Source organism: Moschus berezovskii, chromosome 15, assembly GCF_049115385.1.
Source record: "Moschus berezovskii isolate FMDL1 chromosome 15, NW_MosBer_1.0, whole genome shotgun sequence".
Taxonomy (NCBI): Eukaryota; Metazoa; Chordata; class Mammalia; order Artiodactyla; family Moschidae; genus Moschus; species Moschus berezovskii.
Genome location: NC_142474.1, coordinates 73,543,845 through 73,568,177, shown reverse-complemented (window position 1 = coordinate 73,568,177; position 24,333 = coordinate 73,543,845). Strand labels below are relative to the sequence as shown.

At 42.7% G+C, this 24,333-nt stretch overlaps 1 protein-coding gene and 1 non-coding gene across 7 annotated transcripts in view; both read right to left on the bottom strand.

Annotated features, from left to right (window-relative positions):
• The window catches only part of PRKCQ (protein kinase C theta), a 155,611-nt gene that overhangs the window by 48,517 nt on the left and 82,761 nt on the right, over positions 1 to 24,333 (bottom strand). For all 6 annotated transcript variants that reach the window (XM_055427121.2, XM_055427130.2, XM_088844201.1 and 3 more), the window contains exons 9-12: positions 21,967 to 22,076; positions 20,896 to 21,013; positions 18,821 to 18,981; positions 13,266 to 13,439 (exon numbers count right to left, since the gene is read on the bottom strand). In XM_055427121.2, coding sequence (XP_055283096.1) covers positions 13,266 to 13,439; positions 18,821 to 18,981; positions 20,896 to 21,013; positions 21,967 to 22,076 — 563 coding nt within the window. The remainder of the gene's footprint in view (positions 1 to 13,265; positions 13,440 to 18,820; positions 18,982 to 20,895; positions 21,014 to 21,966; positions 22,077 to 24,333) is intronic.
• TRNAF-GAA (transfer RNA phenylalanine (anticodon GAA)) lies at positions 11,782 to 11,854 on the bottom strand. The gene has a single exon. It is a non-coding gene; the product is annotated as a tRNA-Phe (tRNA).

Genomic DNA, 24,333 nt, shown 5'->3' with positions numbered 1-24,333 from the left:
AGCCCTGTCACATAAAAGGTAATACTAAGCTTCCTTTAGGTTGTATTTCTATAGATATATAAGTATTCTCAAAATTCATAGGTCCTGGGATAATCTAATCAGCCATACTTCCAGTTACCATCTTAAAATGTTTATCACAGAATAACTATTTGGAAGTGGTCAAACAGGAGATGGCAAGAGTGAACATAGGCATTCTAGGAATCAGTGAATTAAAATGGACTGGAATGGGTGAATTTAACTCAGATGACCGTTATATCTACTACTGTGGGCAGGAATCCCTTAGAAGAAATGTAGTAGCCATCATGGTCAACAAGAGAGTCCGAAATGCAGTACTTGGATGCAATCTGAAAAACAACAGAATGATTTCTGTTCGTTTCCAAGGCAAACCATTCAATATTACAGTAATCCAGGCCTATGCCCCAACCAGTAACGCTGAAGAAGCTGAAGTTGAATGGTTCTATGAAGACCTACAAGACCTTTTAGAACTAACACCCAAAAAAGATGTCATTTTCATTATAGGGGACTGGAATGCAAAAGTAGGAAGTCAAGAAACACCTGGAGTAACAGGCAAATTTGGCCTTGGAGCCCGGAATGAAGCAGGGCAAAGCCTAATAGAGTTTTGCCAAGAGAACGCACTGGTCATAGCAAACACCCTCTTCCAACAACACAAGAGAAGACTCTATACATGGACATCACCAGATGGTCAACACCGAAATCAGATTGATTATATTCTTTGCAGCCAAAGATGGAGAAGCTCTATACAGTTAGCAAAAACAAGACCAGGAGCTGACTGTGGCTCAGATCATGAACTCCTTATTGCCATATTCAGACTTAAACTGAAGAAAGTAGGGCAACCCACTAGACCATTCAGATATGACCTAAATCAAATCCCTTATGATTATACAGTGGAAGTGAGAAATAGATTTAAGGGACTAGATCTGATAGATAGAGTGCCTGATGAACTCTGGACGGAGGTTCGTGACATTGTACAGGAGACAGGGACCAAGACCATCCCCATGGAAAAGAAATGCAAAAAAGCAAAATGGCTGTCTGAGGAGGCCTTACAAATAGCTGTGAAAAGAAGAGAAGCGAAAAGCAAAGGAGAAAAGGAAAGATATAAGCGTCTGAATGCAGAGTTCCAAAGAATAGTAAGGAAAAGTAAAGCCTTCCTCAGTGATCAATGCAAAGAAATAGAGGAAAACAACAGAATAGGAAAAACAAGAGATCTCTTCAAGAAAATTAGAGACACCAAGGGAACATTTCATGCAAAGATGGGCTTGATAAAGGACAGAAATTGTATGGACCTGACAGAAGCAAGAAGATATTAAGAAGAGGTGGCAAGAATACACAGAGAACTGTACAAAAAAGATCTTCATGACCAAGATAGTCATGATAATGTGATCACTGACCTAGAGCCAGACATCTTGGAATGTGAAGTCAAGTGGGCCTTAGAAAGCATCACTACGAACAAAGCTAGTGGAGGTGATGGAATTCCAATTGAACTATTTCAAATCTTGAAAGATGATGCTGTGAAAGTGCTGCACTCAATATGCCAGCAAATTTGGAAAACTCAGCAGTGGCCAGAGGACTGGAAAAGGTCAGTCTTCATTCCAATCCCAAAGAAAGACAATGCCAAAGAATGCTCAAACTACCGCACAATTGCACTCATCTCACACCCTTGTAAAGTCATGCTCAAAATTCTCCAAGCCAGGCTTCAGCAGTATGTGAACCGTGAACTCCCAGATGTTCAAGCAGGTTTTAGAAAAGGCAGAGGCACCAGAGATCAAATTGCCAACATCCGCTGGATCATGGAGAAAGCAAGAGAGTTCCAGAAAAACATCTATTTCTGCTTCATTGACTATGCCAAAGCCTTTGACTGTGTGGATCACAATAAACTGTGGAACATTCTGAAAGAGATGGGAATCCCAGACCACCTGACCTGCCTCTTGAGAAACCTGTATGCAGGTCAGGAAGCAACAGTCAGAACTGTACATGGAACAACAGACTGGTTCCAAATAGGAAAAGGTGTATGTCAAGGTTGTATATTGTCACCTTGCTTATTTAACTTATATGCAGAGTACATCGTGAGGAACGCTGGGCTGGAAGAAGCACAAGCTGGAATCAAGATTTTTGGGAGAAATATCAATAACCTCAGATATGCAGATGACACTACCCTTATGGCAGAAAGTGAAGAGGAACTCAAAAGCCTCTTGATGAAAGTGAAAGAGGAGAGTGAAAAGGTTGGCTTGAAGCTCAACATTCAGAAAACAAAGATCATGGCATCTGGTCCCATCACTTCATGGGAAATAGATGGGAAAACAATGGAAACAGTGTCAGACTTTATTTTTTTGGGCTCCAAAATCACTGCAGATGCTGATTGCAGCCATGAAATTAAAAGATGCTTACTCCTTGGAAGGAAAGTTATGACCAACCTTGATAGTATATTAAAAAGCAGAGACATTACTTTGCCAACCAAGGTCCGTCTAGTCAAGGCTATGGTTTTTCCCTTGGTCATGTATGGATGTGAGAGTTGGACTGTGAAGAAAGCTGATTGCCAAAGAGTTGATGCTTTTGAACTGTGGCGTTGGAGAAGACTCTTGAGAGTCCCTTGTACTGTAAGGAGATCCAACCAGTCCATTTTAAAGGAGATCAATCCTGGGTGTTCATTGGAAGGACTGATGCTAAAGCTGAAACTGCAATACTTTGGCCATCTCATGCGACGAGTTGACTCACTGGAAAAGACTCTGATGCTGGGAAAGGTTGGGGGCGGGAGGAGAAGGGGATGATAGTGAATGAGATGGCTGGATGGCATCAACGACTCTGTGGACATGAGTTTGAGTGTACTCCAGGAGTTGGTGATGGACAGGGAGGCCTGGTGTGCTGTGATTCATGGGGTCACGGAGAGTCAGACACGACTGAGCAACTGAACTGAACTTAACTATGTCTTTATCAAAGGAACTCTTATCAGATCTTTAACTATAGTCATTTGTAAGTCTGTCATTTACAGAGAGTTATTGTTTTACTTAGATGCTTTTGCAAAAATATTTCTTCAAAAGTGCTTCATCTTTAAAGAAATTCATGGAAAGGACTCTGACAAATACAGGTTAGTGATAACTTTGGTTCATACAACTCAACTTGGTAAACATTTCCAGAACTATTGACAAACTGGATTCAAGTAGAACAAGAATTAACAACATGAGACTGAATGAACTGAGGAGGATGATTAGAATTTCTTATTTGAAACATTGCTGGTACCTTAATATTTTGTTTTTCCAGATTTGAGATTGCTCTTCCGGTAACATGACCTACAACAGTGAGGTAAAGTATACCATTGTAAACAAAGATGAAACATTTTCTCTGATTCTTTTAGAATCCAGAAACTCTCAAATATTCTTTTTAAGGCAAAATAGCTATTTTACGTAAGTTTAGTGAGACTCTGTCATTGTAACAGGGCACGATTGATTACATTGGTATCATTACCAAGGCATTGGCTGTAATAGTATATACGAGAGAGATGTGTACAGACTCAGATATGACCAGATAGCTGAAAATAACTCAGATTCACTCTGGGGAGCCAATAAAGTCCTTTGGAAAAATTGGACTGGTACCAAGATTCCTGGGAACTAAACAGGTGAGTAAAATGTAATTTCCTGGTAGGGCCATAGAACTCCAGGATATTTCTTTAGACCTCAATAGGACAGGAACTCACCCAAAGTTATAGGTATTGCAGGTAAAACTGGATTGTGAGATTTGGGCTACCTGGCTTCAGAGGCTTAAGAGTTTGACCTGAGGTTCCTTAATAGGAAACAGTTTTTAAAAGAGGATAAATGGCCCAGCACTATTCTTGCTGCACTTATGTAATGAATCAGGCCAAGTTTAATGCAAACAAATTGGGTTTACTGTTAATGCTCTTTAGTTAAGATAACAGTGATTACAGAGAAGGAAACTGTATTTCTGTAGCTATCAGAGTCTAATCCTGGGAATTGCTTTGGAGACTGTAACATCCCTGTAACCTAGAGTGGATCTTGAATACTTCCAGCTCCCTCAATTGACTGGTTATGACTCTCCAAACTACTGTTTCCAATTTCCTCCCACCCTTCTGATTTGGAATCCCAAAGAACAAAGACTGCCCTTGCGTCTCCTGGCAAGGGACTATCCCAGATCTTCCTCACTAACCAGCTGGGAGCCAAACTGCAGGGACCTGAGCCTTGGGTGTACATCTCACCTGATACTGGGTCCTGTCCACCCACTCAAGACCTCAGAATCAAATCGACTGGGAAGAGAAGTAGGCAATGCTGAGGCACATTACTGGGTGGCCAAACACCAACCCTCTCCTCCTCAGTGCCTTTCCCTGACTCTGGCATTGACTTAGAAAAAGAACGCCATCACCCAGATCTCCCAAGCTATTGCTTGGCTGTGGGAGTGGAATCCTTAGATCGTTGGATTTCTCATCAGAAACTCTGGTCTGTCCATGATGTTAGAAAGCCCTGGTCTGTTTCCCTCCCTCTATCTAACCACCCCAAACTTGGGGAACTTTCTATTCAGGCTCTACACGAAAGAGGGGACACATAGCAAGAGTAAACTCCCCCTTCCTTTGGCAGGATCTACTTCACTAGTCAACACAACCTGTGGCACCTGGATTAACATAATCTGTGGAAGCCAAACGCAGTTACAGAAAAACACTGAACAACCCACTTGGCTTGAAAAGGTGACTCTTTCAATGGGATCTTTTTTATTTCTTCATTAGTTTGGCACCACTCCAACTGTTGGGAATTATCCTACTTTACATAGTCACAAGAGTCTCCCTGGAATGCTGTGTTCTTTCAAAGGCTTTAAATTCATGTCTGTAGGCACTGACCCTCAAGTGAATGATCTCCCTCAATGTGGAATTTCCAAAAAGGAAGAGGACGCCTGACTTAAAAATGGTGACCCTGAACCCTGTGACCTGTGAATAGCACACAGTTCAGTTCAGTCGCTCAGTCGTGTCCGACTCTTTGCGACCCCATGAATCACAGCACGCCAGGCCTCCCTGTCCATCACCAACTCCTGGAGTTCACTCAAACTCACCTCCATCGAGTCAGTGATGCCATCCAGCCATCTCATTCTCTGTCGTCCCCTTCTCCTCCTGCCCCCAATCCCTCCCAGCATCAGAGTCTTTTCCAGTGAGTCAACTCGTCGCCTGAGGTGGCCAAAGTATTGGAGTTTCAGCTTTAGCATCAGTCTTTCCAAATAACACCCAGGACTGATCTCCTTTAGAATGGACTGGTTGGATCTCCTTGCAGTCCAAGGGACTCTCAAGAGTCTTCTCCAATACCACAGTTCAAAAATTCTTTGGCACACAAAGGATCATCAGAAACCATGGGAACTTCAGGACGGCAGCTGGGAATATTGCTAATACCTTAAATTTTGATCACATCTCCCAGTTAAGCTGAGTGTCTGGTCAAAAGGGGAGGGGGCGTGATTGTTCATAAAACAGTCCCCAAATGGAATTACTTGTGCTAAGGCCACATCTCTAAATGGAGACTTAACATCTAATCTACCTGAAATTCCAACCTTCCCCAGGAATGTAACCTTCCCCAGTCCAGAACTTCCTGATCAGCACTTGTAAGGAAGTAACCTTGCCTGAAACACTCTGTTCTTTCCTTGTCCCCATGTTCTGCCCATGAAAGTCTTCCATTTCATACAGGTCCTCAGCGCTCCTTTCTGCTTGCTAAATAGGATGCTATTCAATTCATGAATTATTGCAAAAACATAATTATATCTCTAAATTTACTCAGTTGAATTTTGTGTTTTTAACACTTTCCAACCCCACCCCCACCCCCGCACCTACCTAGGGTTATCAGATCAGAGAAACTTTGGGTACTTGAGTTATTGAACTTTTACTCTAGTATAATGAAAAGAAGAAAACAATTTTTCTGTGTGTTTCCCGCCCCCCCGTAGGCGAACATTTAGATACTACAGAGATGCCATATCACTAAGACACTTACATGGTATGAATATATAGGAATCCTGTAGCGGGACAAAGATGCCCCAGTAAGACTGCACACTGTTTCCCTCTCAGTGGCCTTAAGACTAGGTTCATCTTCCCTAGCTTCGGTTTTCTCATAGGTAAAATGGAATAATATCTACTTCACTGGGATTACAGAATTAAGTATATTATCTTATTTAAGGTTCCTAGGAAATTATCTGGTGCTAAATTGATTTCAATAAAGCTAGTTTGAATCATATACTTTAAACTAAAAACATGTCAGAGCAGAAATGTCTAGTTACCTCTCTTAGTAAAAAAAATATATATATTATTCTGGATGACAGTGTGCTCATCTTAAAGATTCAACTTTCCAGCTCTCCTTAGAGCTATAGAAGAGTCAGAGAGAGAGGTAAACAGCAGCTTTTGGTAAGTCTTCTGCAAAAGTGACTTAAGAAAGAAGACTAAGCAGGCACGGGGTTGTTCTTTCCTCCCTAGAATGTGGCTGTGACAGCTGGGCTCCAGTAGCTATACTGGACTGAGGAGTACTCTTTAGGATGAAAACCCAGTGTAATAGATGGTTCCTGGGTCTCAGACATCATAGAACTAACTCCTTTCATATGAAGAGACTGGCAAACACTTCTGTCTCATTTAAGTCATTGTCTCCAGTCTCTATTACTAGCAGCCAATGCAATTTCTAATTGACATACATGTCAATTCACATTTAGACAATTTCAGAGACATGGCTCCTAGTTTTTAAAATAATTTTGTGTATCAAGAAAATAGGGCATCTAATACTAATAGCATCTTAAAATCAAGAAAGCAGACTACTATTCTTCCAAGCTAGCTACTGAGTCCCTATAGTTTGAGTCTTGCATCTGTTGGGGAAATATAGAACTTAACAAACAGTAGGTCCACAAGAAACCACATTTGTTGAATTAACGGTGACTTCCAAAGTGATTTATGAAGTGTATTTCCACAGTTCAGACTTAAATTGAAGAAAGTAGGGAAAAATCACTAGACCATTCAGATATGACCTCAATAAAATCCCTTATGATTATACAGTGGAAGTGAGAAATAGATTTAAGGGACTAGATCTGATTTGAAAGAATGCCTGATGAACTCTGGACAGAGGTTCGTGACATTGTACAGGAGACAGGGACAAAGACCATCCCCATGGAAAAGAAATGCAAAAGAGCGAAATGGCTGTCTAAGAAGGCCTTACAAATAGCTGTGAAAAGAAGAGAGGTGAAAAGCAAAGGAGAAAAGGAAAGATATAAGCAACTGAATGCAGAGTTCCAAAGAATAGCAAGGAGAGATAAGAAAGACTTCCTCAGTGATCAATGCAAAGAAATAGAGGAAAACAACAGAATAGGAAAAACAAGAGATCTCTTCAAGAAAATTAGAGATACCAAGGGAACATTTCATGCAAAGATGGGCTCGATAAAGGACAGAAATGGTATGGACCTAACAGAAGCAGAAGATATTAAGAAGAGGTGGCAGGAATACACAGAAGAACTGTACAAAAAAGATCTTCACGACCAAGATAGTCACGATAACGTGATCACTGACCTAGAGCCAGACATCTTGGAATGTGAAGTCAAGTGGGCCTTAGAAAGCATCACTACGAACAAAGCTAGTGGAGGTGATGGAATTCCAGTTGAGCTATTTCAAGTCTTGAAAGATGATGCTGTGAAAGTGCTGCACTCAATATGCCAGCAAATTTGGAAAACTCAGCAGTGGCCACAGGACTGGAAGAGGTCAGTCTTCATTCCAATCCCAAAGAAAGGCAATGCCAAAGAATGCTCAAACTACTGCACAATTGCACTCATCTCACACGCTAGTAAAGTCATGCTCAAAATTCTCCAAGCCAGGCTTCAGCAGTATGTTAACCATGAACTCCCAGATGTTCAAGCAGGTTTTAGAAAAGGCAGAGGCACCAGAGATCAAATTGCCAACATCCGCTGGATCATGGAGAAAGCAAGAGAGTTCCAGAAAAACATCTATTTCTGCTTCATTGACTATGCCAAAGCCTTTGACTGTGTGGATCACAATAAACTGTGGAACATTCTGAAAGAGATGGGAATCCCAGACCACCTGACCTGCCTCTTGAGAAACCTGTATGCAGGTCAGGAAGCAACAGTCAGAACTGTACATGGAACAACAGACTGGTTCCAAATAGGAAAAGGTGTATGTCAAGGTTGTATATTGTCACCTTGCTTATTTAACTTATATGCAGAGTACATCGTGAGGAACGCTGGGCTGGAAGAAGCACAAACTGGAATCAAGATTTTTGGGAGAAATATCAATAACCTCAGATATGCAGATGACACTACCCTTATGGCAGAAAGTGAAGAGGAACTCAAAAGCCTCTTGATGAAAGTGAAAGAGGAGAGTGAAAAGGTTGGCTTGAAGCTCAACATTCAGAAAACAAAGATCATGGCATCTGGTCCCATCACTCATGGGAAATAAATGGAAAAACAGTGGAAACAGTGTCAGACTTTATTTTTTTGGGCTCCAAAATCACTGTGGATGCTGATTGCAGCCATGAAATTAAAAGACGCTTGCTCCTTGGAAGGAAAGTTATGTTCAACCTTGATAGTATATTCAAAAGCAGAGACATTACTTTGCCAACCAAGGTCCGTCTAGTCAAGGCAATGGTTTTTCCCGTGGTCATGTATGGATGTGAGAGTTGGACTGTGAAGAAAGCTGATTGCCGAAGAATCGATGCTTTTGAACTGTGGTGCTGGAGAAGACTCTTGCGAGTCCCTTGGACTGCAAGGAAATCCAACCAGTCCATTCTAAAGGAGATCAATCCTGGGTGTTCATTGGAAGGACTGATGCTAAAGCTGAAACTGCAATACTTTGGCCACCTCAAGCGATGAGTTGACTCACTGGAAAAGACTCTGATGCTGGGAAAGGTTGGGGGCGGGAGGAGAAGGGGACGACAGAGAATGAGATGGCTAGATGGCATCACCAACTCGATGGACATGAGTATGAGTGAACTCCGGGAATTGGTGATGGACAGGGAGGCCTGGTGTGCTGTGATTCATGGGGTTGCGGAGAGTTGGGCACGACTGAGCTACTGAACTGAACTGAACTGATGATTAATTAGCTTCTGATAGATTTTAATTTGCCAGCACAGTTAAAAGATTCCTCCCATGGACACACTGATCTACACAGAAAGCAATTCCTCCTGAATAACTGAGGGCAGACTGAACAGCTTCTGCTCAAGAAATGATAGAGGGACCGAGACCCTGCATTACCAGGAACCTAGAGGGTTGGGTGGAGGGGATGTATGTTTACTTATGGCTATTCACATTGTTGCACAGCAGAAACCAACAAAACATTGTAAAGCAATTATCTTCTAATTAAAAAGAAAACTAGGATCCATTGTGGTCTGCAGTAGGAAGGATACCCCTGAGAGCCCTGTGCACAGAGTTGCCCACCTTGGGACACATGGAAAAAAACAGTGATATAAAGGACACTTATACCATTTACTAACCTTAAGGCATCTGCCAAACATGTGGGGGAACTGCTGGAACTCCTTCCAAATTGGAAAGGAGACAGTAAAAACTGTCACTATTCGCAGATCATATGATACTATACATAGAAAACCCTAAAGATACGGTGAAAAAACTTTTAGAGCTAACAAATAAAGTTGCAGAAATACAGTGCAGTTTGTATACTAATAATGAACTGTTAAAAAGAAAAAGCAAAACGATCCTGTTTACAGTTGCATCAAAAAAGAATCAAATACCTAGGGATTAATTTAAGAGGTGGAAGACCTGTATTCTGAAAACTAAAAGACACTAATGTAGGAGATTCAACATGATACAAAGAAAATGTGGAAAATATCCTGTGTTCATGGATTGAAAGAATTAGTATTGTTAAAATGTCCTTACTACTGAAAACCATCTAAAGACTTAATGCAATATCTATCATAATACCCATGACATTTTTCGCAGAACTAGAACAAATAATCCCAAAATTTGTATGGAATCACACAAAAAAAATTCAAGTAGATAAAGCAGTCTTTGACTGCTTCAAATCCTCATTGTTATAGAAGTTAAAACCAAATTCTAAACAATAAGCAAGCAGACAAAATCCAGGAGTAAGGCCCTTTTCCCAACTGACTACATTCTAAACTTACCCAGAGGAAATCATTATTCATGTAAATTGCTGCCTTTTACACTCACCTGTGGCATCTGGTTATTTTGTTTGACATACAAGGTTTAAATAAATCAGGACTATTAGGTACAAAACGGGCTACAAGGATATATTGCACAACATGGGAAATCTAAATATTTTATAACAGCTATAAATAGAGTATAATCTTTGAAAATTGAATCACTGAATTGTACACCTAAAACTTATAATTCTTCACAGCAACTATACACTAACAAAAATTAAATTTAAAAATCAAGGTGTCTCAAAACAACTGAGGGTCCTTCAGAAAGTGTAATAATGTAAGCTTTGTCTCCCCTTCCCCACCATCTCTGCTGCTGCTGGTAAGTCACTTCGGTCGTGTTCGACTCTGTGTGACCCCGGAAGCCCACCAGGCTCCCCCGTCCCTGGGATTCTCCAGGCAAGAACACTGGAGCGGGCTGCCATTTCCTTCTCCAATGTGTGAGTGAAAAGTGAAAGTGAAGTCGCTCAGTCGTGTCCGACCCTTAGTGAGACAGTCATTTTTACATTTTATGTGTACATTCTATAACGTTTTTTCTCGTGCATTTACTGCTCTGGTTTTGGTAAAGCATTCCGTAGGCTTGGAATTTTAAGAGCATTTCCTATAACAAGGAAAACTGTAAATAACCCCTGAGAACTGACAATCAGAGACAGAAATATGCCTATTTTTTACAAAATGGACTTCATGGTAGCCTTCTCTGTAAGATATGAAAACAACAATCAAACAAATACATAAAAACAGCTAGTGGGAAGCTGCTGTACAGCACAGGGAGCTCAGTTTGGTGCTCTGTGATGACCTAGAGGGGTGGGAGGGGGATATATGGATACATATGGCTGATTCACTTCATTGTACAGCTGAAACTAACACAACATTGTAAAGCAATTATATTCCAATAAAAAACAACAGCAGGAAAAGGTGCCAAGAGAAATTTGATTTCCTAGAAGCTTGGTCTGAGATGCATTTAGCATTTTGATAAAAGCCTCACAATATTTCAAGAGGAAAAGTGAGACTAAGTAACCCCTAGGGTGCACAGCAAATCTAGAACACAGACCAAGAGAGTTGGTCAGAGTTGCTTATTTTGTCTTTCAGTAAAATATCTGCGCCATCCACGACCAACAGATATTTCTGATCTCCAGGAGGAACCGTCTAGCAGGAAATCTCGGTAACCCTCATTACCAGGAATCCCAAACTCCTTTCTGCTATAAAACATAAGCCTACTCAAACAGCTTATCACAATCCCTTTCTTCCTTCATGCCTTCTTATAGCCTCTACACTTCTGTTGCCCAAGACCTTTACTGCTTATTCAAATTCTAATTTCTAGTTTTTCTCAGCTCTGGTACTTAAAAGTCAGCATTCTGCAACTAATATTACTTACCACCGTTAGAAGTATCATTGTCACCTCTTTGAAAGTGAAAGTGAAGTTGCTCAGTCGTGTCTGACTCTTTGCAACCCCATGGACTGTAGCCTACCAGGCTCCTCTGCCCATGGAATTTTCCAGGCAAGGGTACTGGAGTGGGTTGCTATTTCCTGGACTTCCCAATCTAGGGATCGAACCTGGGTCTCCCGCATTGCAGGCAGACATTTTACCATCTGAGCCACCAGGGAAGCCACAAAAGAAGTGCTTGCCTGCCAAAACCCAGGATTGAACCAGGGACCTTTAGATCTTCGGTCTAACACTCTCCCAACTGAGCTATTTCAGCTCCACAGAGTATGAAATTTCTAGGTCAGGGACTGTATTATTTCTGTATCCTTCACAATGCTTCAAGTACAGTATGTGATCACCAAGTGCTTTCTTATGGTCTGGGTTTCCATTTTAGCTAAGTACATTTATTCATCTGTTCCCTAATTAAACACTTGAGAGTCTATTGGCAGCTGGAGAAGTGGTGATGAAATCCCTAAGTGACCATCCACATTTACTGGCTGATTCCCAGTTTCCCCACTAACACTTCTGTGGCTGGAGGCAGAAGATGCTACTTATACTAAGGTAGTATATACATTATCATCAAGGCTTGAAATAGAACAAGAGAAAAACTTCCTCATTTTCTTTGGCTCTTAATCACACAGCTCCCCACGGGTCTGCTTATTATTCTTGGCTACATACAAAACAATTCTAGGCTATACACATGGGGACAGGGTCAAGTACAGTAGAAAAATAGAAAACCATAATGCTTATATGGATGACTGATCTACAGGGATGTTCACTTCAGTGTTATTTAAATTAGAACAAAATTTAGAAATAGCCTAATGAGATAAATCACATTGCAGAAGGATATTTACAGATGTCAGGAAGTGTACAGAGTGTTAAAGTGCAAGTTACAGAGCAGGAGGCATTTACACTAACTGGTTATTTTTATTTTTATAAACCCAATGTGGGAGAGAAATCTAGAAAGATAAACTTCAACATAGTAATGGCGACTATTCCCAAGTAATGGGATATATGTGATTTTCTTTAAGCACATAAGCAAATTTTCTAAAATGATCCTGAATAACTTTTAAGTTAGAAAAAAGTTTGTTTTTTTTTTTTTAATTTTAAAGAAAAAGCAGATCAAGAGGAACATTCTCCAAAAATAAGAGGCATTTTTGACACAATTCAGTTTTATCTGACTGCTCAGTTCCTGGTAAAGTGTGCTTTAAAGGATGATCTTCTACTGGCCTTAAAAAAGGGAAATAACAGTACACACACATTTTGATCCATTTTTCCAAATTTTGTCCCCTGAAATATATGTATGGTAGATGAACAGATGTCACACCTTTTCCCTTTCACAAAGCACTACTTTGTTAAGCAAGTCACACACGGCTTAGAATCCTTGTTATATAAGTTAAACTGAATTCTAAAAAGCAAGCAAGCAAAACCAGAAGTAAGGCCCTTTCCCCAGTCAACTGCATTAGAAAATGCAAGTTTCTTGCATTTTTCCAAACAAGAAAACTTGTTTCTTTCCAAACAAGTTTGTTCCCCTCTAAACAACTGTGAACGGCTTGCTCAGATGGATGGAAGGTGGACTCAAAGAAGAAATACATGGAGTGAGCGCCCCATGTCTCTTGCTGCGCAGGAGCACCAGACTTCCTGGCTGAGGGTACAGAGGTGAGGGACTATCTGGGCAGGAGCCTTACCCTGGTCTGGAACGTGCAGAACATGTGTGTTAAGAACGGGTGCTCCCAGGCCAAGGAGAGGACCCGTTTCTCTACCATCGTGCACTCCACGTCATCGTCCATCAAAACCACATCTTTCTTTAAGGCTTTTATTGCGAAAAATTGATTGGTTTTCTTGAACTCTGCTAGGAAGACCTGGAAGGAAGGAGAAGAAGCAGAGTTATTTTAGAATTTGGATTGACACTCGATAAAGAAGAGTCATGACGTGCTGAGAGAGATGTACAGGGGGAGGAAACAGAATTAATTCTCCAATCCTCCTCTATTCCCTTTATGGAGACAAACCGAGTTTTCCTGGCGTGGGATGCTATTAACAGCTTCATCCACTCTACCCTTCACAGGGTTTCACAAAATCGGATGGGTTATTCTCAGCCCCTGGAAAGATTCTATTTAAAAAAGTGGAATCTAGAAAAGTCGTAAAGATGAACCTACTTGCAAAGCAGAAACAGAGGCACAGATGTAAAGAACAAATGCATGGACATCAAGGGGGATGGATTAGGAGGCTGGGATTGATACACACACACTGCTATGAATAAAACAGATAACGAATGAGAACCTGCTGTATCGTTAAGGGAACGTTACCCTATGCTTGGACCGAAATGGGAAGGAAACCACAGAAGAGGGGATACATGTACATGTATAGCTGTACAGCAGATACACAACACTGTAAATCAGCTATATGCCAAGAAAATTTTTTAAAAAGTGTCCTGTCTGTCCAGAGACCTAAGTTTATAAAAAAAAAAATCAGAGAAAAATGTGTATTGAGAAAGCAGCAGTGAGCAATGAAGAGGAAGACTTGACTGCTTTTGAAATAATCAATGAAAATGAGCACAAAACCTTACTCCATGCTTTACCCACTTTTTCAAGGCCAAAAACCATACGTGAGAAATACAACTGTCCTAATATATTTGAAGAATGCACAGCGTTTCCTCTGGCGACACAGACGCCAACATTACCTTCAAGACCTACCATGTGTTCTGACACATTCATTCTGCTACAGGCTTTACGCATGCTATCGAATTTTAGTACCGATTTAATTCTTGGTTCAGAACACTGTAATACAGATATTAATAATAAAAGAAGCCTAGGGTCAAAGGGTAACTTTCTCAAACTCACAGAGCTACTCAGTGGGAAATCTGACTCCAAAGCTGACTTTTTTCCACTCCATTTCAGGCATCTTATAAGACAGGACGCCAGATGGCATAGAATGGAGGGTTTCTCCAACTTGCATTCTTGCAGATGATGCAGCCACAGACAACTGATAGCAGTGAGACACGGCATGTGGAGACAGACGCAGCTCCAGCCTCATTTCGCAGACGTTTACCAGCTGTGGCAATGTGGGCACACAAAGGAACCTCCCTGGGCTTCGGTTCCCTAATGTGGAAAAGCCGTAACTATCACCACACTGCTGACTTACAGGACTGCTGTGAAAATCAAACTCCAGGTGGGGAAGCGGCCTGTGAACTCTAAAATGCTTTCTGAATGACAGTTATTGGAATCTAAAACCAAAATGAATGTGTGTAACGAAACAGAAACAGACTCACGGATATAGGGAACAAACCAGTGGTTTCCAGTCGCGGGGAGGGCCATGACAAGGGCATGGGATTAAGAGGGGCACACTAGTCTGTGTGAAATAAATAAGCATGGGGGATATATTGAATCTCACAGAGAAACAGAACCATTATTCTGTAATAACTTTAGAGTAGCATCTGTAAAACTACTGAATCATTGTTACAACACATCTGAAGCTAATATAATATTGTAAATCAACTATACTTCAAAAAACCCACTCTTCATTTGTTTCTTTTAGTGACTTTTAAGGAATGCTGAAGTTCATGATGACACACCTATAGTGAAAATGCATGTGTCTATGTTGGAAAAATATCAATAACCTCGGATATGCAGATGACACCACCCTTATGGCAGAAAGTGAAGAGGAACTCAAAAGCCTCTTGATGAAAGTGAAAGAGGAGAGTGAAAAGGTTGGCTTGAAGCTCAACATTCAGAAAACAAAGATCATGGCATCTGGTCCTATCACTTCATGGGAAATAGATGGGGAAACAGTGGAAACAGTGTCAGACTTTATTTTTTTGGGCTCCAAAATCACTGCGGATGCTGATTGCAGCCAGGAAATTAAAAGACACTTACTACTTGGAAGGAAAGTTATGACCAACCTAGATAGCATATTCAAAAGCAGAGACATTACTTTGCCAACCAAGGTCCGTCTAGTCAAGGCTCTGGTTTTTCCCGTGGTCATGTATGGATGTGAGAGTTGGACTGTGAAGAAAGCTGATTGCCGAAGAATCGATGCTTTTGAACTGTGGTGCTGGAGAAGACTCTTGAGAGTCCCTTGGACTGCAAGGAAATCCAACCAGTCCATTCTAAAGGAGATCAATCCTGGATGTTCATTGGAGGGACTGATGCTAAAGCTGAAACTGCAATACTTTGGCCACCTCAAGCGATGAGTTGACTCACTGGAAAAGACTCTGATGCTAGGAGGGACTGGGGGTGGGAGGAGACGGGGACGACAGAGAATGAGATGGCTGGATGGCATCACCCACTCGATGGACATGAGTTTGAGTGAACTCCGGGAGTTGGTGATGGACAGGGAGGCCTGGCGTGCTGTGATTCATGGGGTTGCAAAGAGTGGGACAGGACTGAGTGACTGAACTGAACTGATGTTTAAAATAATACAGTGCAGACACATAGCTCTGGGTGTAGCTGGCTTGATAGAGAGGGTAGAGCTTAGATGAGAATTCAGGCATGAAGGTGAAAGTGTGAGTCACTCAGTTGTGTCCAACTCTTTGCAACCCCATGGACTGTAGCCGGTCAGATTCCTCTGTCCATGGAATTCTCCAAGTGAGAATACCAGACTCGGTAGCCATTCCCTTCTCTAGGCGATCTTCCCAATCCAGGGATCGAACCCATGTCTTCTGCATGGCAGACAGAATCTTTACCGTCTGAGCCTTCAGGCAAATAATGTGCATAACCTCAGAAAACATGCCATTTATTCTCCTGGGCCTAAAATTGATGGAGAACCAAAATAGGCTACCATTTTGGTGAGGAACCATATCTATAGAGAGTGAAAACAAAAGAAAAACAAGAACAAGTTTTGGAGTTCAAGAGGAGGAAATATATTCTGCTTTGGGGCTCCCCCAACTGCTGTTGGGCCCCCACAGTGCAGTCCCCTCGGGGTGCAGGGATCTGGGATTCTGATGGGGAGGAACTTAGTCACAGAGCTGAGGCTACTGAAGCTCTCATCTATCCATTGGGTTATTTACTAAGGCAGGTAGGTTTAACTTAAAGCTGTGTTAACGTTGTTGAAAAGTAGAAATCTACGCAAAGAACAAAGAAAAACATTTCTATAACAATTAGACATCCTCTTTTGGTAATTGCTTCTTTCAATAAAACATTCCCCAAACCAGCTTTAAACTAAGAAGCTGAAAAGGCAATCTCCATCTCTGTAATGTCCTTTCAATTTTTGGTAACAGGCTATTACATTTTAATGAAGACTCGCTGTAAAACTGCCTATTGCACTCAGAATAACACCAAGTGAGCCTGCAATGGTTCGTGCTATTGTGGAAACGAATTAATAGCTATTGGCTACAGTTGGCAAGGCCGAGTGGGTTTTGCCAGAGGCGATGCCTTGGTATTAAACCCAATCCCTACTAGCAGCACAAAGTCATTCAGCTATGGCAAGACATAGTTGCATTTCAGCTTGTTTATTATTAAACTGGGTAAGTTTTACAGCCCAAGTCTGGTGAGCAGGTGCTGAGCATAATGCTGACCTTGGTTGCACAAATTCATGGAACACTAGTCTCTGGCTAAAATTCTCCCAGAAGTCACATCCAATATAAATAAAAAACAACTGAGGATTTCATTAATACATGAGATATCCTTAATAGCCAAGATAACCTAAAAGCCTGTATTCCATGACATCCCTCTTTACAATCACTGACTTGACAATCTTCTCGTCACTGATAGTTGACTATAATTTCTTAGACTATGTTTTCCTCCTCCTCCTCCTTGCCCTCCATGACAGACAGCCCAAACGCTGAGTGAATGGCAGGAATAATTGAGAGGAGGGACTCCTCGTGAAACTCTTAATTCTGGGCTGCACTGTGTCCCTTCCAAATAATTCCATGGACAGGCTCCTCTGGAATCTTCCTGACCCAGTGATCAAACCCAGGTCTCTCGCATTGCAGGTAGATTCTTTACCATCTGAGCCACCAGAGGAGCCTTAATAATTCATATGCTGAAGTCCTAAACCCCTAGAACCTGAGAGTGTGACCTTATTTGGAGACAGGGTCTTTACAGAGATAATTATGTTAAAATGAGGTCACTAGGGTGGGCCCTGATGCCATAGAACTGGCATCCTCATAAGAAGAGGGAATTGGGACAAAGAGGAATGGCCATGTGAGGACACAGGGAGAAGACAGTGTCTACACCCAGGAAAGAAGGAGGCCTCAGGAGGAACAGCCCTGTCCACACCTTGATCCTGGATGTCCAGCCTCCAGAACTGGGAGAAATATGTTTCTGCTGTTGAAGTTGCCTCCCTCTGTGGTATTTTATTACAGTAGCCCTAAGCTAAGACAAGACTGAGAAAAAAATCATAAGGAAAGTAAAACCACACTCTTGGTTGAAGAAAGGAGCAAAACAACAACAAAACCACCAATGAAACAAAAATATCTATGAGACAGGAACTGGCCGGGGCACCTTCCCGCTTCATTGGCGTCCGAAGATACCACACTCAGAAGCTGGTGGGATGAACACCTTCAGAGTGAGATTGCTGGAACTGTTTTTCCCCAGGCAGTAGAGGCTGCTGCTCCCAAGAGCTCCCTGTGCTTAGTCGCTAAGTTATGTCCGACTCTGTGCGACCCCATGGACTGTAGCCCGCCAGGCTCCTCTGTCCATGGGGATTCTCCAGGCAAGAACACTGGAGTGGGTTGCCACGCCCTCCTCCAGGGGATCTTCCCAACCCAGGGATAGAACCCAGGTCTCTTGCTTTGCAGGCAGATTCTTTACCGTCTGAGCCACCAGGGAAGCCCCTGCTGCTGCTAAGTCACTTCAGTCGTGTCCGACTCTGTGTGACCCCATAGACGGAAGCCCACCGGGCTCCCCCGTCCCTGAGATTTTCCAGGCAAGAACACTGGAGTGGGTTGCCATTTCCTTCTCCAATGTGTGAAAGTGAAAAGTGAAAGTGAAGTTGCTCAGTCGTGTCCGACCCTTAGCGACCCCATGGACTGCAGCCTACCAGGCTCCTCCATCCATGGGATTTTCCAGGCAAGAGTACTGGGGTGGCTTGCCATTGCCTTCTCCTAGGGAAGCCCCTGGGTCCCTTTTATTCAGACATCTCTCTGCCCTCTAACATACCTCACATCACATCACAGTTCCCACCCAGGAAGCCTCTCTGCACACCCATGCCTGGTTTTCGTCCCACCAGCTCCGTTCCGCTGGCCAGAGCTTTGCTTCTCAGTTTCTCTCATCTTGCCCACAGAATCCTGCATACAGTATCGTACCTTGCCAAAACTTCCTTTCCCCAACATTTTGTGCAAGGTGAAATCCTCGATTTTTAGTTTCATATGTAGAGAAGCTCTTTCTTTGTTCGGCTCAGGTTCTGGACGATGGCATACTTTCTCCATCTCTTCCAAGGGAGACTCCCAGGAGATCCCCTGAGGCTCTGAAAATGATAAGCCAGTGGTTAAAAGGAAACAAGGAACAGCAGAGGATCATCCTAGCTATTCTGAGAACCTGCTTTCTTTTTCATATCCTGTTCTAAAGTTTCATCCGCAACAGTTCAGAAAGGGGTTCCTGCAGGGCAAAAGGAGCACCTCCTGCCTGGAAGCTAGGCATCTGGGGGGTGGACTGTGTCTCTTTATGGGACAGACTAGGGAAAATGTCAGGTTAAGAAACATTCCAACCAGCAAAAGACCATCTCTGCAGCAGGAAAAAGCACTTTAGATAATGCCGAATCACGGACATATAGGGATTTTAGCCGAACTGTCGGGAAAATGACTCCCCATTGCTTGCATGGCTTGCAGGCATAATGGCAACAATTTCTGTGACCTACCATGTAGGGAAGAAGAGCTGAATAGCAGACCCAAATGGAATCATTCGCCACAGTCTTCAGGTCAAGATGCTGCCTATTTTGCTTGTCTCTGAGACATGGTTTACCCAGAGACCTTCCCCAAATCTAATTCAAACACTTCTTTAAAAAAATTTACAGACAACTTATTCCTCACTCCATGCCAGAGAAGGTGTAGACCAACTTTTCTGGAACCTTCCTCCCACCCTCTTATAACATTTCTTTTCTTAAAATTGAAATATACTTGACATATCACATTGTGCTAAGTTAACACACATAACATGTTGATTGACACATTTATCTACTGCGATAACACTTGATGGCACCTCATAGTACATAAGTATTCTATCATTTTTGTGGTTGGAATTATGTGTGTGCTCAGTCATGTCCAACTCTTTGAGACTCCATGGATTGTAGCCTGCCAGGCTTTTCTGTCCATGGAATTTTCCAAGCAAGAATACTGGAGCGGGTTACTGTTTCCTATTCCAGGGGATCTTTCCCATCCAGGGATTGAAGCTGCATCTCTCCTGCACTGGCAGGAAGATTCTTTACCACTCCAGGTTTGTCTGTATCACTCTAGGTTTGTCTTTCATATTCTAAGTCCAAGGAAAATAAGTATTTTATATTATCTGTTGAAACTACTCAGAATCACATGTATACATATAGCTGAGTCCCTCTGCTATTCACCTGAAACTACCACAACATTAATTAATTGGCTATACCTCAATACAAAATGGTTTTGGTGTTAAAAAAATAAAAATTGAAAAAGAATCACACAGTCACATCCTCTCAAAAAGCACCTTCCAACAGGAGGCTGGATGAGCTTCCATAATATCATAAATGTTAAGGATGTTGGCTATTCTTCCCCATTCTAATCTTAAACTTTCCAGTAAAGTCTCAAAGTACAGAATAAGATGGTCTGTGGTATTTCTACCTTAGTGCTCTGTGGAGGATTTTGTTTTGTAAAACAGTCGGACCATGGCAGGGAATAACATTCTAAAATTCTAAGGAAAAGTTGCCATTATTTCTTCCAGAGGTACCTCATCTTCTACCCCCACCCGAACTTCCCACAACCTCTATCCACTTACAAAGCTTTTCTAGTGGGCTGTATTTTGGTTTTACTTCTAGAAGTAGAAGCCTCTTTGTGGGTGGCTAGGTTGGTAATTTCTAACTAGAAAAGAATCATTTATCAGGCCAGGTAAAGGGAGACTTTAACCCAGAAAGTCTTAGTGAAAGTGTTAGTTACTCAGTAATGTCCGATTCTTTGTGACCCCATGAACTGTAGCCCTTCAGGCTCCTCTGTCCATGGGCTTCTCCAGGCAAGAATACTTGGAGTGGGTAGCCATTCCCTTCTCCAGGGGAACCTTCCTGACACAGGGATCAAAGCCGGGTCTTCTGCATTGCAGGCAGATTCTTTACTTTCTGAGCCACAGGGAAGTCCTGGACTCAGGTGAAGGTTAATCAAGATGAATTACTGATGGCAACTTCACTATGAATAGGGATAGCTACCTTTTTTCCCTGGTGCTGGTACGTACAGCGGCTTTGCTTCACCTTTTATGGAGCATGGGAGACCAATTTCAACTGGACCTTCTCTGAAGATATGCTCAGAATCTCTTAAGCAGCGAGCCTGGGTTACAAACAAAGAGTCAGACCACCCACTTACCCACCCACCATGGACAGGACCATGCATGCTGCTGTCCATGGTCACAAAGCCATTTCAGATCCCTGAATATGTAGGATAATCGAACCTCTACTCCTCCTCAGCACTCTCTTAGGATCCCATACCCTGTTATGCAATATGTTATTATATGTTATGCAATATCACTTCCTTCATATTTCCGGGGGGTCACTGGTTTTTCCCACACTACCCACAGCACTCAGTCACAAATAGGAATCAAAGACCAATGGATGGAAAAATAGCTCAAGTAGGCAAAGCCAAGTCTTTAAGTTTCTTTTCTTTTTTTTTTTTAAGAGTGGACCATTTTTAGTCTTTCTTGTTGTTTCTGTTTTATATTTTGGCTTTTTTGTGCGAGGCATGTGGGATCCTAGCTCCCTGACCAGGGATCAAACTCACACTTCCTGCATTGGAAGGTGAAGTCTTAACCACTGAACCACCAGGGAAGTCCCAAAGCCAAGTCTCAAAAAGGGTTTGTTCATGGATGTGAGGATTCAGCATGCTACTGAGTGGAAAGGCAAAACTGCCTTGGATTCAGTGTTTTGGGGGCATTTTGGAGATGATTCCAGCAAATGTTTTTCCCACCAGCTATTACATAATCATCTTATACATGTATAAAGCTAGCAATGTATCCTCAATAATTTTAATGAATACATTTGTTTGCGCCTCTGTTCATTCCATGAAGAATTTAAGCTCTTACAAATATCCACACAAGTGAAATGCATTAAATAAACACCTCAACATGGGGATGTGGACATGAAGGTGAAAGCCAGGGTCAAGGCAAGTGCTTGGAGACAGAGTCCACGCTGCCCCACACAGCTGCTACAAATCCAAGAGTGAAGGGACTGAAATGGTCCTTGTTGAGTTGGAACCGCGGGGACTCGTCCCCTAAAAGCCATTCCTACCTGCTGAGTGCTCTCGATCATTGCCAGCGCTTCAGCCATCAGCTTCTGGTTTATGCCACAAAGGTTGGCCACCTTGGTCTGGCATCTGTGATGCACGTTCATGCCACATGCTGAGAGAAGAAGCAACGCCGTGAGCAAGGGCGACACAACCAACTTCCAGACACTCTTAACACGATCTGTTTTGGGTGCACGTACATCCAACAGACAACTGGCAAACCCCCAGCACCATCTTCCCCGCAGAGGGAGATGCTGAAGACAGATATTAGGGCAGTGCTTTTATGACACCACCAAGCATCCACCTCCGCTTCACTGAGATACTCATGGACACAGCAGGTGCCTTTTGGCATGATGCTGGGACACGACTCCTGCTCGAGGCAGAGCCAGAGCCTTGTTGATGGCAAGGAAGGCTGCCACCCATTTGTGTGCCCAAACTTAGCACAGTGATTGGCCTCCAAAAGGTGCTCACCGAATACAACTTTTCTTTCATCTTTCAAAATGTTATTGAAATATTTAGATGATACTTTAGCTGCCTTTACCTTTAGTTTTCACCAGGTAAACAGACCGTTCACAATAAAACAAAATAGCATTTTCTATGTAAGTATAAACCATAGATAGTTGTAAAAAACCCATCTGAAGTGAAATCTTTAATACAGTAAAGATACTACTTATAATGGCCTCTGTCCTCTCAACCCTGCCTGATTTACTTGACTCTTCCTGGGTTCCCAGATGCAGGTTTTATGTTGGGCAACCCCAGCTCCCACTTCCTACCCATGACGGCAAGGCAGAGAGAGGGAGGCAGTTAGCAGGGATTGAGCATCTTACTGTTTAAAATTGTACCAGATCTAAGCTCCTCTCTGATGTGCCGTGAAGAAAGGCTCCCTGCCCACCAGGATCAAAATGTCAGAAGCCTGTTACTAACCTAGTAGGTGATAACTGAACCTCTGTGAGTGCAAACAGTTCCTCTGATGACTAATTTCATGCGAATTTCAGCAGCCAGAAGAAGGAAACAGGATCAGGGTAAGAGGGGACCGTGCTTAGGCAGGAGGCTTACAGGAGAGCAAGAAGACGGGAGAGTGAGGCAGAGACGGGGGCAGACCCAGGGGAGAGGGCGGGAGGTGGAGACGCAGGCAAGGGCATGAGGATGGAGCAGGCAGTTCCCCGGCTCTCGGGGTTCCAGCGAGAACAGAGAATGACTGGGGGGAAGGAAGGGGAGGGGGGAGAAAGGAGGGGAGGAGAGAGGGCGGGAAAGTAAGGAAGGCCAGGGGATGGGAAGTGGAAGAAGAGAACGGAACAGAGAAGAAAGAATGTTGGGAAGAGCAGGGTGTGGGAGCCATGGAATAATGCCAAGGAATCCTAGTGGAAGTTCTGAGGTCAGAGGCAGAAGCCACTGCTGGGATGAGCGTGGCCTCTGCAGGTGGGGTGATGGGCTCCAGGGAAGAAAACCCCGATGTCCAAGACCATCATCAGAATTGAGGTGCCATCAGGTGTGGATTTGATTATTCCTGTTTGTCCACTCAGAAACTCTCCACATTACCTGTTGCTGGTGAACTCCTAAAGACACTCTACACAATGCCAGGCCATCCACCCATGGGCCGTTGAGCAGGGGTAGACAGGAAAGTGTGTGCTGGTCCCCTGGGCAGCAGAGGTTTCTCTGGTTCAGATGAATTTCGACTACCTGTGGGTCTGCCTTCAGCAACAAGTTGAAAAACCTAACATCTCCTGCTTTCCTTAAGATGTCACTCCAGGCTCCACCAGACCCGCAGATACACCTGGGATGTGGATAAGGAGGCAGCTAAGGGTGATCTTCCTGCTTAAGTCAGCCCCCTTATCACTTAAAAGATCCAACACACATTAGCCAGTGGCATAACTTAAAATGGGGTCACCCACAAAAAATAAAGTGGCTTCTATGTTTAATCAGTGGGCTTCCCAGGTGGTGCTAGTGGTAAAGAACCTGCCTACCAATGCAGGAGATTTAAGAGACACGGGTTCTATCCCTGGGTTGGGAAGATCTCCTGGAGAAGGGCAGAGGAACCCACTGTACTATTCTTGCCTAGAGATTACCATGGACAGAGGAGCCTGGCATGTGCCCGTCCATGGGGTTGCAAAGAGTCAGATATGACTAAAGTGACTTAGCAAACATGCATGTTTAATCAATATCCTAGGATAAACCATAATGGAAAAGAGCGTGTTAAAAAATGCATATAAATGTATGCATATTATATAACGTGCATATATATATAATTGAATAATTTTGCTGTATAGCAGTAATTAACAAAACACTGTAAGCCAACTATACTCCAATAAAATCTTTTTAAACTGAGAATAAAATGTTCCCTGCTAAGTGGGGCACCTTTGCTTTGAACACGT